The 15777-nt window shown below is 54.2% G+C and overlaps 1 protein-coding gene across 3 annotated transcripts; it reads right to left on the reverse strand.

Moving 5' to 3' along the window:
* Positions 1-848: 848 nt before the first annotated feature.
* TAL1 (TAL bHLH transcription factor 1, erythroid differentiation factor) lies at positions 849-12746 on the reverse strand. 3 transcript variants are annotated; one of them, XM_068406590.1, is made up of 5 exons: positions 12627-12746; positions 11155-11191; positions 9541-9969; positions 8660-8751; positions 849-3918 (listed from the first exon to the last, which is right to left on the reverse strand). In XM_068406590.1, coding segments are annotated over exons 2-5 (942 nt in total). In that variant the 5' UTR covers positions 11157-11191; positions 12627-12746; the 3' UTR covers positions 849-3499. The 3 variants fall into 3 exon arrangements, with proteins under 3 accessions (XP_068262691.1, XP_068262690.1, XP_068262689.1); XM_068406589.1 differs by having other exon boundaries at positions 11155-11304; XM_068406588.1 differs by lacking the exon at positions 11155-11191.
* Positions 12747-15777: the final 3031 nt, after the last annotated feature.

The raw sequence follows: 15777 nt of genomic DNA on the forward strand, positions 1-15777 counted from the left end.
ACCCAAACCATTCTGTGATTCTATGATTCTATGAAATTAAAGACAAGAAAATACCTGCAGTACCATTGCTGTGCATGTTCTGTGTGCTATGGGTATGGTGTTGGCCATTGTCAGCAGCATGGTGCTGCAGTTACATGTATATATTTTTATATATATATATATAAAATATATATACATACACACATGTTCAATGGACCACTTAGCCTGTAAACACTCCCTAACCAATGCTGCCAGCTCAAATAATTTTTTAAAGTATTTGTGCTCATGGCTGTGACAACAACTTCTTTCTTTTTTTTAAAAAAAAAAAAATAAAAAAGAGGAATTGCTGTCATCGCCTATTAAATTGTGGCCGAACGCTGTGTGTGAAGGGAAGCAGTGTTGCCCCCGGCAGCCCCCTCCCTGCACCGTCCCCCTCATGGAAAGAGGGGAAAAGGCCATCAGAGCCTTTGGGGGGACCCGCAAATAATGTGCTGGGGGTAACGCAGCGGCGGCTGGTAACGCTCGCCTGTGGTGGGGGATTGCTTCACCGCCCGTCTTCCTTCCTGCCGGCCCCGCGCTCCCTTCCTCCCGCTTGCTCTCTCTGCAAAAGCCCAGGCCAGGCTGGATGGACTGAGCCAAGCAAGAAAAAAATTAGTAGATCCTTTTGCAAGGCTTTTTGCTGCTTTTTCATGACTTTTGATGGCTGGGGATGGGCCGTCCTGGCATCCTCACCCCGTAAGGTCCAGGAATGAAATACCAAAGTGGCGACGGATCTGAGTGGAGGGGCGTTAGAGAGGCAGACAGCAAGTGGAGGCTGCTTTGTAAAACTTTATTTAGAAATATTCTTGATATATTCATTATATATATATATTTATATATACACACACATTACAACAAATGTGTTTTCTAAATAGCACATCCACAGTGGGTTGAGACTCAGGGTACCAGGTCTGGTTACTTTGTTTCTGCAGAAAAAATGCAGAAATCCAAGGGGAGGGTGCCAGAGAAAGGGACGGGGCTGAAAAACCCAAAACTCGTAAGGCAGGAATTCACTCACACGGTACGACACTGCCCCAAAGTGCTGTTTCCAACAGAAACAAGGGGCGATGGTCCACACAGCGAGAGATGAAGCAGGCAGGAGGAGAGGTGGGCAGAGGAAATGTACCATTCAAATCACAATTAAAGTACAACTGTACACACTCCAGGAGACCTACGGCGCGCTCTGCTATGCGATACGAGCAGGCGCCCGTGCGCGTGGGGGTGTTGGGAGGTGCTGCCATGGTTGTACCATTTTCCCAACTGTTCAGCTACCAAAAAGACTAAAAAAAAGAAAAAATGTGGGGAATGAGGAATTTCTGAGCGTCAGTGATTTTTCTTGCAATAGTTCAATAAAAAGGGTGTAAAACCCCCACCCACACTGCCCCAGGGTTATTTTGAGTGCTGAAAACCCAGAACGGCTTTACCTGTGTGACAGCATCCCCCTCCCTTCCTGGAGGGCCCTGCCACCCGCCTCTCCTACCCCTAGCACCGGGAGGAGCCCAAACCTCTTCCTCAGCATCACTCTATCACCTGCCGGTGCCTATACCCTGGCCCAGCACTGCAGGAAACCCCCTTTAATAGCAACCCTCATGCATGGGCGATCCAGACCCAGGAAGGAGTTTTCCTCCTTTTCCTCAATTTAAGATGGGGGAGGTTGGTGGTTTCGGAGGATTTGGGGTCTATGCTGGAAACCCTTCCTTGAACCACAACCCCTTCCCAGGCAACTAATTCCACCTAACGTGCCAACCCCCATGCCAGCCTCCCACCTATTATTTACAAAGAGGCAACAAAACCAAGTGGAGATGGAAATGACAAGACTGTGAATTAAGCCTGGACAGGCTGGCTGACACCTGCCCAAATCCTCTTGTACCTCAGCACCCTTGGAAAGGAACGAGTGCGGTGGAAGGTGTCCCTGCTCAGAGGACTTTTTCCCTTCCAAAAGATGGATGTGTGTTTGGTTTGGTTTTTTTTCACTGTAGCGTGGTGAAGCTTTCTGTGCCTTGACATCTCTGCAGAGGGAGAGGAAGGGCTTGGGGCAATCGCTCCATCAGGCATCGGGCGGTGGGTGAGAGATGGGCCTGATGCAGCGGTGATGGCAGGATGTGGTCCTCAGCTCCCACCCACCGCAGCAGCAGCCTCCTGCTCCCCAGTCCTTCCGTTTCCCAAAGGCCCTCCCTGGGGGCAACAGGGATCAGAGGATCGGCTCAGGTCGCAGTCATCAATTCTGCAGCAATCTGAGCACTCAGGAATGGAGGCTAATCCCACCGCTGCTTTTAGCGCTTCCCCCCAAGATTCGGAGAGGCTGTGGGTTCCCACCAGCCTCAGGCAGGCGAGGACCCTCCTAATGCCAGATTAAACCCAGCGCTGGAGTCCAGCCTGCGGGCACTGGCACAGCTGAACCACCACCATTTTCACACAATAAAACCAAAAAATTCAAAGCATACCATTAAAACCCTTTTATAACCCTATGTACATGTGCACTGTTAATGCGTCTTCGACTCCTTTTGCCTTTTTGTTGCTTTTTGAATTTAAAAATCCCCCAGTCCAAGGAGATGCTTCACCAGCAATTTTTTTTTCCCCCTTACCAATTCTGAAATTCATCTTCCTTGAGAGAAGCTCTGGCTCTACAGACACCACTGGAAAAACTCTAGGAGAACACAACAGCCTCGGAGCTCACCCGCTGAGCGTTACCAGCAGAAAAATCAGGGACCAGGAGGGCAGCAGAAAACACCTATGTACCTTTTCATTCAGTGGATACTGCATGACAGTGTTAAACAGAAGTAATCCCATGTCATAAATACAACAACCCCAAACGATCCAAAGTTAGGTATAAGGGAAAGGAAGAAAGGGGGGGAAAAAAAAAGGAGAGAAAAAGAAAAAGTCTTAATCCTTTTAATAGTTCTTTTGCTGAGGGTATTTTTTCACCTCTTTAAAAAGATACAGTCAAAAGCTCTCGGACAGCAGGAACACATAGCCCCAGCTCCTGCTCAGACCAGTTGTATATGCCAAAGGCTGGAGAAATGCTGCAGCGCTGGCAGGTTTCAGCAGTTTCCAGTGCCACGTGGAGCTGGAAAGCGTCAGTGGCCTCCGCCGGCAGTGAAAGAGGAGTTTCGTGTCTCAGCCGGGCGACTGTTTAAAAAGCGACGGTCGTCAAATGGTCTGAAAACCCTCTAAATGCTGGAGAGGTGCTGGCCATGTCTCCTGCCCCTCCGCAGAGTCACATCATGAGCAGTATGTACAATGAAGATGACTTCAATGCTTTTCTTCTTTGTACGATCACGTACCTAAATACCGAACGTCCATCTGGTTTGGTCTTGTCCTCGGCCAACGCGCCGGCCGCTCCATCCCAGGCTGGGGAGAACGGGGAGCCCGAGCCCCCAGGGAAAGGCAGAGTCACAAATCCCACGGGCACAAGCTCCAGCATCCACATGCTCAGGTCTCGCCTCCCCGCTTGGTGCTTCGGGAGCGATGCGGAAGGTCATCACCGCTGCGCGTTGCCTTCTACGGGGAGCATGGCATGGTGCAGGCTCCGCGTGTGCTTCGAATCTAGTGTTTCGTGCTCTTCCGTGAAGCTGTCCGGGCTTGCCGCTCCATCTAAAGAACTTCCACAGCTAGAGTTAGGAGACAACATGTCCTGCAGGAGGTCTTCCTGGACTATCCCAGAGTCTTTGTTCACCTTGCCCCTTTGGTTTCCTTCTTCCTCCTGGTCGTTGAGCAGCTTGGCCAGGAAGTTGATGTATTTCATAGCCAGGCGCAAAATCTCATTCTTGCTCAGTTTTTTGTCAGGCGGGTGGGTGGGGATGAGCTTGCGAAGCTCTGCAAAGGCTCCGTTGACATTCTGCTGTCTCCACCTCTCCCGGCTATTGGTAAAAATGCGACGAACCACTTTCGTGTGAGGACCTGCAATTGCAACCACGCAGAATTAGGAGCAGGGCATAACAGGTCATTAGGAGCAGGGCATAACACAGCCTCAAGATTCGCCAGGGGAGGTTCAGGTTGGACATTAGGAAGAATTTCTTTACAGAAGGGGTTATTAGATATTGGAATGGGCTGCCCAGGGAGGTGGTGGAGTCACCATCTCTGGATGTGTTTAAGAAAAGACTGGACATGGCGCTTAGTGCCATGGTCTAGTTGACAGGGTGGTGTCAGGGCAACGGTTGGACTCGATGATCCCTGAGGTCTCTTCCAACCTGATTGATTCTGTGATTCTGTGATTTATTACTTTGCTGAATAGGTCACTGTTTCCCAAATTAACCGACTTATTTTAGTGACATCAGCAAGGCAGTGAAACAGGAGTTTCCAGCTAACTGGAAGCTAACCTGATGAGCTGAGGTAGCCATAACTTCTGTTCAATACAGTTGAAGGGAAAATGGAGTTGTGTCTTTTTAGATGTCTTCTGAGATGCCGATATTTACCTCTCCAAGGAGGAAGGCTCAGGCCATGACACATGTGCAGAAGGCTGCTATATTTTTAGGGTATCTTCGTTCATCAACAAGCCTATCACCTCAACAACAAAGGTCCTATTAAAAGGTTAGGTTGCAAGACGGTTTTATTTCCTATCCCAAAAGTGTCTTAAGGACGTACCATTGGGATAGGAGGAAATAAGCTTCAGCAGAGGCTTTGACAACTCTAAGATCCAGAGGTCTTCCCTGATGTAGCCCCTGATGTAGGCAGGATCCAGAGCTGATAAAGACTGCAGGACTGCCACCAGCCCTCTGGGTGTTTGTATGAAATGGAGTGGCAGGATTCACTCCATAACAATGAGGTCAGATAGCAATGTGACCCACAGAGTGAAAGCAATTTTTTTTGCTGGAAGGGTGATCACAGGTGGAGGATGAAGCAGTTTCACAGATGACCTGAAAACCACCTGCTCTCTCTGCACATCAGTGCCACAGGGCAAAGACTCCCTATCTGACACTAATTGGAGAAGGGACTTTAAATTGCTAGAGGTGTCCATTTGGCTCAGTTACATGTGAACTTCAGTTAAATCCCTGTAATTTTACAGTGATATTCCTGACAGGGCATGTTACAAAGGATGGACGCACAAAACACGTCAATTCTTCTTTCAGATCATCAGGGTAACTCCTGTTGGCATGAGTGAGACGTTATCTCGGCACGAGTGAGACATTATCTTGGCACTAGGAGAGATCCAAAAGCATGTCTACCCAAAAGTACTGTGCTACAGAAGTAGCAACGCTGTAAATCAGGACTGCAGGTCCTTGGGTCCATGGAAACCAGCTCATGTAAGGAGATACTACCATAAGATATTTTTATTATTATGACCTTTCCATCCTCACCCCCAGGAGACACCAACAGTGGAAGGACACGGTGATGTCATGGAACTATGGGAGAATGATCATGGCAGAAACCCCATAGTATGGGAAGCATCACATACAGTGAAGATCATCACAAAGTATGAAGCAAAGACTTGCAGATGCCACATCAGTACCCCAAAGGACAGGCTGTGGGTGTTCCCATCCACACCATCTCTCCCCTGTAGCCCCCACTCTCAGACATTTGCCTAACTCCTCCCTCCTGGTAGGAGCAAGTTCCTGGCCATGGTGAGCAGTTTAAGCCATAGCTCTGCCATCACCCAGCGAAACCAGCATCCCAGGGGGCATTTAAATGTCATTATTCTTATATAGCAAAACTCTTGGCTGCTTTGACTGTGGCAGAGCGGCTGAACAGATGTGATTTTTGAGGCATCCTAGACAAGCTGCGCCTTGACAGAGTCCACCTGGCACGATGTGAGAAGAGGAATCCCACATTCCAGATGACTGAGCACCATCACACTTTCCTCCTTTCAGGGGAAACTGAGCCTCTTCGGTCCAGCACATCACATGAAATACCCCCCACCGCAGGGTTTGCATGGGGACATGCTCCCAAGGAGACAGATTAAAGCTACCAGCTTCTCCAGTGTGCAAGCAGCCATACAACTCACTTCTCACAGTGTGCTCAGGAGGAGCAGGGAGACCCCCAAAATCACAAAGAGCCCCTGGGATAAGCCAGGGGATGTCAGAGTGAGAAACTCATCTCCAACCTCTAAGATCCCGGTCTGATGCTTTAATAAAGGCAATTTTTCCACTCCCAAACAGCACGTAAATGCCCTTTGTATGAATTAAAGCGTAAGAACTCATGGAAAGGGAAGGTTTCTTGTCCCTGATGGGCACAGCCCACTCTACCACAGAGTCATGGAGAAGGTGGGGGCAACTAAGGGGACCTCAACAACACCGGGCTGCCCTGCACTGTTAATAAGGCAGCGGAGAACATGCTCCAACCTGCTACAATAACACAACAGCTTCAACACTTAAATTCTCTTTCCAGACAAGACAAAGCAACAGCCTTGAATCTAGGAGATGTGCTTAAAACCTTTTTACTCCCATAAGGGTATGAAAAAAAAACCAAACCCTTGGATACTGTTTATTTAAAAAAAAAAAATCTCAAGAGATTTCCAGTCTTTGCAAGCTTCAAACATGCATCTCTCTTCACTGAAAGTTGCTGACTAAAAGGCATCTATTCATAAAAATTTTGAAATCAGAAAAAAGACCTGTTCGTCTTCATCTGGGAGCACCCAAATCAAGCTCTACTATATAACACAAATTCTGACACCACTCATATTTTTGATTCCTGCATCAACAAGATTAAATATATCTTTTAGAAAGACATCAGGTTTTGGGCAAAACATGTCTAACAATGGAGAAATTTAAAATGCCCCATAGCTGTGTTATAATAGAAGAGATTTATTTCCCATAATGAAACTTGCCTCGTAATTAATTCAAGCAGTCGGTTGAAAATTTTTGCCAGGATTTTATTCCAATTGATTGACTGATGCTTTTTAAATTGTAATCAGAGAAAAAATAGTAAAAAGATGAGCTTCCAAAGTTACAGAATATCCTTGCAGATACTTTTTTTTTCCCATTTTTATCTCCATTTACATCTACTTTGTAAGAAGATATTCAGTACACCAAACTTTCCCAAAAATGGATAAAGAAATAGTTGCAAAAAAACACCACTCGTTTGCTTACAGAGGAAACCCAACACCAAGTGCCTGGCAAGACTCTCCTGCCTTTCTGCAGCTCCCGAGGGCTCAGGACCCGCAGGAGCGATACTCCAGCTTGCCGCAGGTGCCACCCAGCAGGTGACCATCAGAGCAACGAGCAAAGCCCAGCAGACAGCACAGACACCTCAGCATGGGATGCACATCCCTACAGACTGCTCCTGTTCAGACACATCATCTGGCACCTATTTTTCCCCAAAAAAATTCTGAGCCCAGTCTTGGAAATTCAAATGAGCCAGAACCTGCAGGATCGGGCCCAATCTATACACCTGTATTAAAGCACATATCCTAAAACTTGGTTACAACCAAATATCTCTGTAATCCTTAATATCGAATTTAATAGCAAGTCGAAAGCTTTAGTCAGACACCGTGATTTGATGGACTTTCACCATAACCGCTAAACCTCCTAACCTAAACCCAGACAAAAAGACCTTCTTGTGCCGGGGGCTGAGACAACCCCTGCCCCACGGGGCTGTGGTCTGAAGGGAGCAGGCAGACGGAGGAGGAGGGCAGAGAGGCAGGGAAAGAGGGACTGATGAACGCAGATAATGCCCTGAGCCCGTCATTTTGTACCGTATTATTTCGGAGTGATGTGGATTATGGTTTGATCTGATTTTAGCTTAGCCGGGTAGAAGGAAAGGGACAGCTGGCTAGGAAGAGGGAAAATTAATTGTCTGGTGATGGAAATAGAGCGCTTAGAATTGCTAAAAAGAAAACACATTTTGATGGATCTCGTTTGTACGGGCTGTTAACTCCGCAGATAACCGTGCCAGCCTTCCAAAGGGCTCTTACAAAGACCCCTTTGCCCGCACGCAGCCTCCCGCAGCCCCAGCCGGCTGCCCGGCAGTAGGCAGAGGGGTCCTGCCCTGCCTTCTCCCTGCCTTCCCTTCTTCTACATTATCCTGCCGGTCCCACAGGGATCCCCACGTCTGGGATCTCTGCTCGGACACCAGGCCATCACCCTCCACATCTGCTCCCGGGCTCTGCCACAAGATCAGACTCGGGATATTTCTCCACAGCAGACCGCAGCACGGTGTGGATATGTACTGGATCAAGCTGTAGACAAACTGGCAAAGAGACCAGCCACAGTCCCGCCGGGACCCTGCAGACCTCAGCACAGGCTTAGTCCTTTGCTTCTAGGTGGTTTAAAGGCAGGTGGGATCTTTCTGCCCAAGGCTGTGGTCTGCGTTAAGAATGTCTCCTGACTGAAAGGGTTTGCAAACACAGCATGTCACTGCAATGGCCCTGATCCAGCCTCTGCACTTCAACAAAGACTTAAATTTAGAGGCTTCCTTTGGTTTTAATCTCTAAGCAATACACAGAACAGGGATGTAATTAACCGTACGCTGAACTGCTTTGCTCCGTGAAAGCAAATCCACCGAGCAGGCTATTGGTCACCAGTCGGGACAGATCTGGGCTCTGCTGTGCAGAGCCTTACCGGGGACAGCTACCCTGCCACCATCCTATGCGCCTTTTACGATTTGGGGTTTTAATCCCACCGTGTGGCACCGTACAGCAACCTGCCCCCTTCAGCAGATGGGGAACCCCCCCCAAAGAGCCAGCGCAGGGGCGAAACACTCTCACCGTCGGTGATCTCCATCTCGTAGGGAGAGGGTCTCCTCTTCACCCGGTTGCTGCCGTACATGGAGAAAGAGTCCGGTTCGCCGAAAAACCCGCTGCAAATTAAAGGCAGAGAGGCCGTGAGGACACACCGGCATCCCCCCGGCACGGCACGGCACGGCCCCCGCGGGGCGGAGGAGGGAGCGCCCGGGGGCGGCTCTGGGCCGGCGGGAAGCCGAGCAGCTCCGTGACCTCTGAGGGAGCTCAGGGCTCACGAAGCCGAGCCCGGGGTCATGCGGCCACACGACACGCGGCCGCCCGGGGACACGCACCGGGGGACGCGGGCCCTGCGTGGGCAGGGGGATGGCAGCGGCGCGGGGCACCCGGGCAAAGCCCACCCCTCCCCCGCGGCTGTCCGCCCCCCAGCCGGCGGGCACGGACGCCCACGCGGGCCGGGTGCCGACCGCAGCCTCCCCCGGGAGAGGAGCTGGCAGCGGGGCGCGGGGGGCTGCGCTCTGCCCCTGCGAGCCCGTTTTCTGGCCTTTGCGCTTATTTGCGGGACTAACGGGAGGACAGGGAGCTCCGCGGATCTAAAGCAGCTTCAACACGGGACCACCGCCTCGCATCTGCTCTGCCCGGGGCATTTCTGCCGTGAATTTTTTTTCTTTTCCTAAGAACGGCAGTTTTTCGTTTCGGGTTATTTTTTCCCCCCTTTCTTCCTTTGCGAAGTTGCATGCAAACCCGCAATGACTAAGCCCCGAGCCCCGCGCGGAGGAAGGGATGCTGCTGCTGCCGCCGCCCCCCTTCCTCCCTCCCCGGCACCGAGCCCCGCAGCCCTTCCCTGCACCCCTCGGGGAGCCGCTCCGAGGGACCCCCGCCGGGGGTGGGATGGGGGAAACACGGACCTGTTGATGGTGGCCAGCGGCTGGCCCAGGTTGTAGAGCATGGCCCTGCCGGGGGGCTGCAGCGGGAGCGCGGGGGGGCTCAGCTGCACCATGCGGGCCTCGCAGGCGGCCTCGGCGGCGCGGCAGGGCTCGGCGCCCGGCGCTCTCTGCATCGCCTCTCCCGCCGCCTCCCGGCTTTTTATGTCCAGGGAGCCCCCCCGGCGCACCAGCTCGATGACGGGCACGGGGGCGGCGGGGGGCCCGGGGGAGGGCCGGCCCGCCTCCTTGGACGCCCCGTTGAGCAGCAGCTGGGGGTCCGCCGGCGCCTCCATGCCCCCGCGGCTGCTCTCCGGCTCGCTCGTGGTCTCCGCTTCCGAGTCGTGCCGCCGGGGGGGGCGGGCATCGCGGGGGTCACTGGGGGGCGGCGGGGCGGGCGGCCTGTCCATCGTCCTGCGGAGAGAGGCAGCGGTGAGGGGCGGCCCCGACGGGGGGGGTACCCTGCCCGGGCACCGCCCCGGTAGTGGTGCTGGGGGAGTGTTCGGGACGCTGCGAGAAGTGGGGGGCAACGAGGGGGAGGGCAGGGGAGGCACTAATCACCCCAAATCCATTGGAGTCTGCCGGCGGGACGGGCCCCGGCACCGCTGCGAGGGGGGCCGAGGGTCCCCGGGGCCAACGCGCCGAGCCGTGCCGCGCTCTGACGTCACGGAGCGCCCCGGCCCTGCCGTGACGTCACGGAGCCCCGCGGAACGGTTCGGCGCTGTGGCGTCCCGCAGCTCCCCGACCTCGCAGGGGGCGGCCGGGCCGGACCCCCCCGACACCCCGCTCCGACGCCGCTCCGCAGCCGCGCAGCGCCCGGCGCGCCGCGGTGATTTACACCGCTATGCGCGGAGGGCTGAGAGCAGCGGGGCGGCGGGCGGGAGGAGGCTCAGCCCCCCCCCGTCTGGGGGATTTCTCCCCGTTTTGGGGGCCCCGGCGGTGTTCGCCGCCCCGCGGAGCCAGCCCGGCCTGCCGGCAGCGGCCTCAGCCTCACGGGCGACCGCCTCTCCTCCCGTTTTTATTTTTTATTATTTTTTTTAAAACAGCAAAATATGCCTGAAGCCACTTTTTGGGGGAGAGGGGGTTAAAGCGGAGTCAATCCCCCCGCGCGTTCGCTGCCGCAGGAAAGAGGAAGGGGCCCGGCGCGGAGCAGCCCTCCATCCGCGGCCGCCCCTTGTCCCCCTTCTCCCATAGAACGAATACTGTCGCGACAGGGCACCTCGCGCCAAGGACAGGGAGCGATATCGCGACTATTGCCATGCTGTTTCTCCCACCACCCTCCTCGTTAGGTTTTTTTTCCCTATAAATAAAGGGCTTCGCGGAGCGGAGCGCTGCCACACAGCGGGTCTCCTCCTCATCCTTCTCGCTCCTTTGCCTCGGGTAATTTTTTTTGTCGTTTCTGCTGGGCTGAATTGCGAGAGAAAACCCTTTTTTTTTGGCCATATCTCACCATATCTTTGGGAAAAAAAAAAAAACAACAACAACCACCCAACCCGAAGCACAAGCTCTCTGCCTTCCCTCCAGCCCTCTCCCCACCAGCCCTCTAGAAAGAAAACCCTAACTGTCTATTCCGATATTGTATAGGAAGAGATTACTCACATGTGTCATATTTAAGTAGGGACACCGTAAGTCTCTCCTGTTTCAACAAAAGCGCTCTCAGTGTCAGGCTGAATTTACTCCTCCCACCTCAAGGTACTTACGACTTTACAGAGAGGAAGGACACCCGCATCGGGATAAAACTGCTAAATCCTGGGAGGAAGAGAAGGGCGGGGGGGGGGGGGGGGGAGAAAAAGAGGAGAGGGTGGATCTCCTGGGCCCGGATTGTCAGAGATCGGCGGAGAGAGGGGTGCAGGGGAGGAGGGAACGGCACCCCGGGGTGGCCCCTGTTATAGGGGACAGCCGGCCACCCTCGGGTTCCCCCCCCGCCCACGGCCTGGCGTGGAAAAAAAAAATAAATGAAAAAGGAGTTAAAAAAAAAAAGACAAAAAATAAGCCCTATATTTGGGGCGAATTGGGTGGTTTTTTGGACACATTGCAAGCCCGGTCTCCCAGGGAGGAAATCCCAGACGGGGCCGGAGACGGAGTTGTTTTTCTCCCGCTGGGCTCGCACCGAGCGGCGGCCGCGGCGTTTCTCCCACGCCCGCCTGGAAAATTTAATTCCTAAAGGGGCAAATTGAATCCCTAAAGGGTCCGGTTACCGGCAGCGCTCCCGTCCGAGGTGTCGCGACGGCCGGGGCCGGGCCGCCGGCGGGGTGAGCCCGCTCCCCGCCGCGGATCAACAGGAAGGCGAGGACGGTGTCGTGTCCCCCGCCCCCCGCCAAAGAAATCATGAAAAATAAGGTTTTCCCATTCGTAAAAAAACGAAATGGTCCCGATGGCCTCTCCTCCCGCTTTCGTTAAAAAACGAAATACACAAAACCGCAAAAATACCCGCAGTGTTTTGCCTTCATTTGGGGGTGATTTCGTTTAGAAAAAACGGGGGGGGGCATTAATTCCCCGCCCGCTAGGTTCTGCTCCGCAAAATCCTTTTGTTTTCCAGCAGCGGATCGGCAGGAAATTTCCAGCCCAGAAACGCACCTCTCCCGCGGGCCTGTTGTAGGGAAATCGCCCCAAACCGGAGGGGCGGGAGGGAGCGGTATATGGGGGGGAGACCCTCCGAGAACAAGCGAACAGGCCCCGGCCGTCGGCCAGGCCGGGTCCTGGTCCCCCCCCCCCCCGCCCCCGCCAGGGAGAGGCTGGGGGCAGCCGGGGGTTCGCCCCCTGTTCCCCCGCGGCCGGTCCCACCCGATCCCTCGCTGCCGCAGGCCGGGGGTCCGGGGGAGTGGGGGTGGTGGGCAGCGCACCCCATATTTTCAAAGGAGAAAGCGTCTTCTCCTCACCTACCCCGCATCAAAGAAGGAAAAAAGATCAAAACCCAACCGCGGAAAAGACTTGGGGTTTTTTTTCCCCCCTCGCCTGTCTCTTAGATGGGGCAGAAGCCCCCCCCAAACACCCCTCGCTGCCCCCCGAACCCCCAGCCCGCCACACCCATCGCCCCGGCCCGCTGCAGGGCCCGATTCCTCTCTACTCACCATTTGCTTTTCATTGGGAAAAGTGAGTGGAGCCATTTTGTGGCCTACGCATCGCGGCTATATTTGTAGTAAGTGTTGGGTGGCTTCAGCTGGGTAGGCTCTAATTCCACATCACGTCCAGTTTCCTATTTAGTATGGAGAGCGGAACACTACTGCAATGTGGCCGAGAGAGATAAAACCCCAGCAGTGGCCCGCCTGCCCTGATAAGCTTCTAAACCCATTATTTATGAAATGATTCATTATTATTTGGCAATTTTATCGAAGGAAAGCGGAAAATTATTGCAGGGATATGCATAGGAATAACTCCGGAATGCATGCCTTCTAGCTTTTTATGTGTGTGTGCTTAGATGCTCTTAAAAAGACACTGCAAAAAAAAAAAAAAAAAAAAAAAGAGTAATAAAAAATTGCACTGTGGTTGCTCGCATCTGAATAGCAATTCTTTAGTTTAGTCCTCTTGGAGGTTATTATGCCCCTGATTTTTTTTTTTTTCCTATTTTTTTTTATTAAATATGGAACACCTACTCCGTTCTTAATTAAATTTAATGAGCCAAAATAAATTGTTGGAGATGCTGAGAGAGAGGGAAGGGGTGTGGGCTGCTTTGGGACAAGAGGAGGTAAATAAAGCACATCGAGAGATGTTTTGGAGAGAAGTGGCCCCATCCAGCCTTCCTCCCTCCACTGTGTGTTTTCGCTGAAGGGCTAAATTGGGGCGAGCTCCCTGTCCCATCTCCCGTGCCGGGGCGGGGGCAGGCCGAGCATCCCTACCGGGCCGGGGGATGCTGGGGTAGGGGAGTGGGTATGCCTCGCCCTTGGGAAATGTGGGGTGTGAGCGGAGGGGAGAGCTCGGCACCGAAGGCAGGGCCGAGCCTGGAGGAGAGGGGTCTGGGGAAGGGGGAAAAGGGCCCTTGGCCGCCCCGGAGCAGCGAGGGGCAGCCAGCGGGACTCGGGGGCCGGGAGCGGCTGCGCGCCCCGTCGGGGCTGGGGCTCAGCCCGGCCGCGGCGGGCTCCGGGCCCGGGGGGACGGGGACACCCCTGGCCTTCGCCAAAGCCGCCGTGCAAACGGAGCGGCTGCTGGGGGACGGGGGGCTGCGAGGGTCGGGTGCCCTACGTGGCATATGCAAGGCGACGGGACACCTCTGAAACCCTCCCCAAATTGCCAGGGGGTCCCTGCAGAGAAAGGAGGGAGGGGATGGGATCGCTGGGAGGGTCCTGGGCCCGTTCCCCTGGACACCCACAGGTAACGCGGTCCGAAAGACAGCGGCGGGGAGCGGTTTTCGATAGCTCGGGGGCTCGACCTGCCCGGGCAGCCGAAAATCAACGAAATCGTTACCGGAGCGGGGCGAGGAGGAGGGGGCCGGGGCTGAGCACCTCCCGGGGCGCCCCCCGGTCCCTGCTGCGGGGTTGCGGCGAGGCTGCGGCCCCCGGCCCTGCGCGGAGCCCGGGGCGAGGGGGAGAAGCCGCGGCCCCGTCCGCCGCCGGGGCGATGGGGACCGGCCGCACCTGCCGGGCGGCCCGTGGGGCGGGGGCGGCGGGGCGGGGGGCGCGGGGGTCGCTATTGTCTCCCCGCCACCTGCACGGCCTCCCGCAGGGGGAAATGCCGGGGCTGTTATTCTTCCTTTCACTCCTTCCCCTCAACCTCCCGCTCTGGACGCGGCCGTGGGAGAGGTTTCCACAAACCCTCCCCGCTCCCCCGCTCGCCCCCGGAGCGCGGCCGGGGTCGGGTCCCGGCGTGGCAGGAGCGCGCACGATGCCGGCAGCGTGCGTGGGGCGGCGGGGCAGGGGCGGTCACGACGCGGTGGAGAGGAGCCCGCCGTGCCTCCCGCCAGGAAACACGACCATTTTCAAGCCGGCTCCTCTAACCAACAGGAAGCGTTAAAGATAGAACAGCCGGGGCTGGGCGGGGGAGATTAGGAAGCCGAGCATCTTCTGAGCACCCAGAGCCGCTGCGGGGCCGTTCCCACCCGCGCCTGCCCGCCGTGGGGTGGGAGCCGTGGCCGTGGTCAACCCACCCGCACCCGCAGGGCTGCCCCTCGCTGGGCACCCCCACCCCGAGCCGAAGGGGGACCCCGGTGTGGCAGGTAACCGGCCCCTTTCCCCACCACTGCCCTGCCACGGGTGGGCTTCCCGGTCACACCGAGCAACTCAGGGCTCACCTCGGCTCCATACTTCCATAAGAGGTAGCAAGCCCTGCAGGAGGGGTGGGGAGCACCAAAATTATACAGACCAAGGGGCACCAGTGACACCCTGAGCAGGCCCAGACCTTCTAATGTTTCCTTTAATAAAGGATAGCCAGAAATAAGAGAAGGAAAAAAGAAGGAAAATCAACAATAAAGCCTTAAACCGTGCTGCCCCTTCACACATGTCATCGCCTGAACAGGCGATCAAGCCAGCACTTGATTTAGGTCCCCTTTGCTCAGGGTTCACAGAGCCAGACCTGGCTTTCCGTGCATTTTTTGACTCCAATCTGTAGTATATGCTGCAGGAAAAAAAAAATAAAAGCCAGGCATCTTGAAATTACTCAGCACTACACTATGAAAGGAAAAGCCGCTTTAGGGAATGGTGGGTTTTTTTGTTGCTTTGGTCAAGTAAATTAATGTTTTACTCACTCAGAAGTTGCTGTCCAGGATTATATGATTTGTGTAACTTAATATAACACCACACCCTTGTCCTGAGCTGCGTGTAAGTAGTTTGGCTTTTGTTTTCAAATTGTTTCTAGCCCTCGAGTATTTGAAGAAAGTCTTTAAAATATTAACCAATACAACTGTCATCTTCCTGCGTTTCCAGACATTTTACAATAGGAAACAAAGAACAAAACCCTACAACAATAGCTCAGAGGTATGAATTGCCTCATTCATCTCACTGGAATGTTCAAAAACATTAACTATTTTTTGACTGATTCAGCAGAAAACGTGCTGCCAGATAATAAGCTTGTGCCTGATCCAGGGGAGATTCAGGGACTGAGAAAGGTTTTATTTTTCAGCACAGCAAAGTAGCACCTTTCCTGAAAGGAAGCAAACATTCTTGTTGATGGAAGAGGCTGCGTGAGAGGAGAAATTCTGACACAGCTTGAAGTGAGCTGCTGCCTTCCTCTCTCTGTACCAGCTCTGAAATAGCAAATGGCTTCTTTCACCCCCAATTCTTAATCCACAAA

This window comes from Nyctibius grandis, chromosome 8 (genome assembly GCF_013368605.1).
Source record: "Nyctibius grandis isolate bNycGra1 chromosome 8, bNycGra1.pri, whole genome shotgun sequence".
Taxonomy (NCBI): Eukaryota; Metazoa; Chordata; class Aves; order Nyctibiiformes; family Nyctibiidae; genus Nyctibius; species Nyctibius grandis.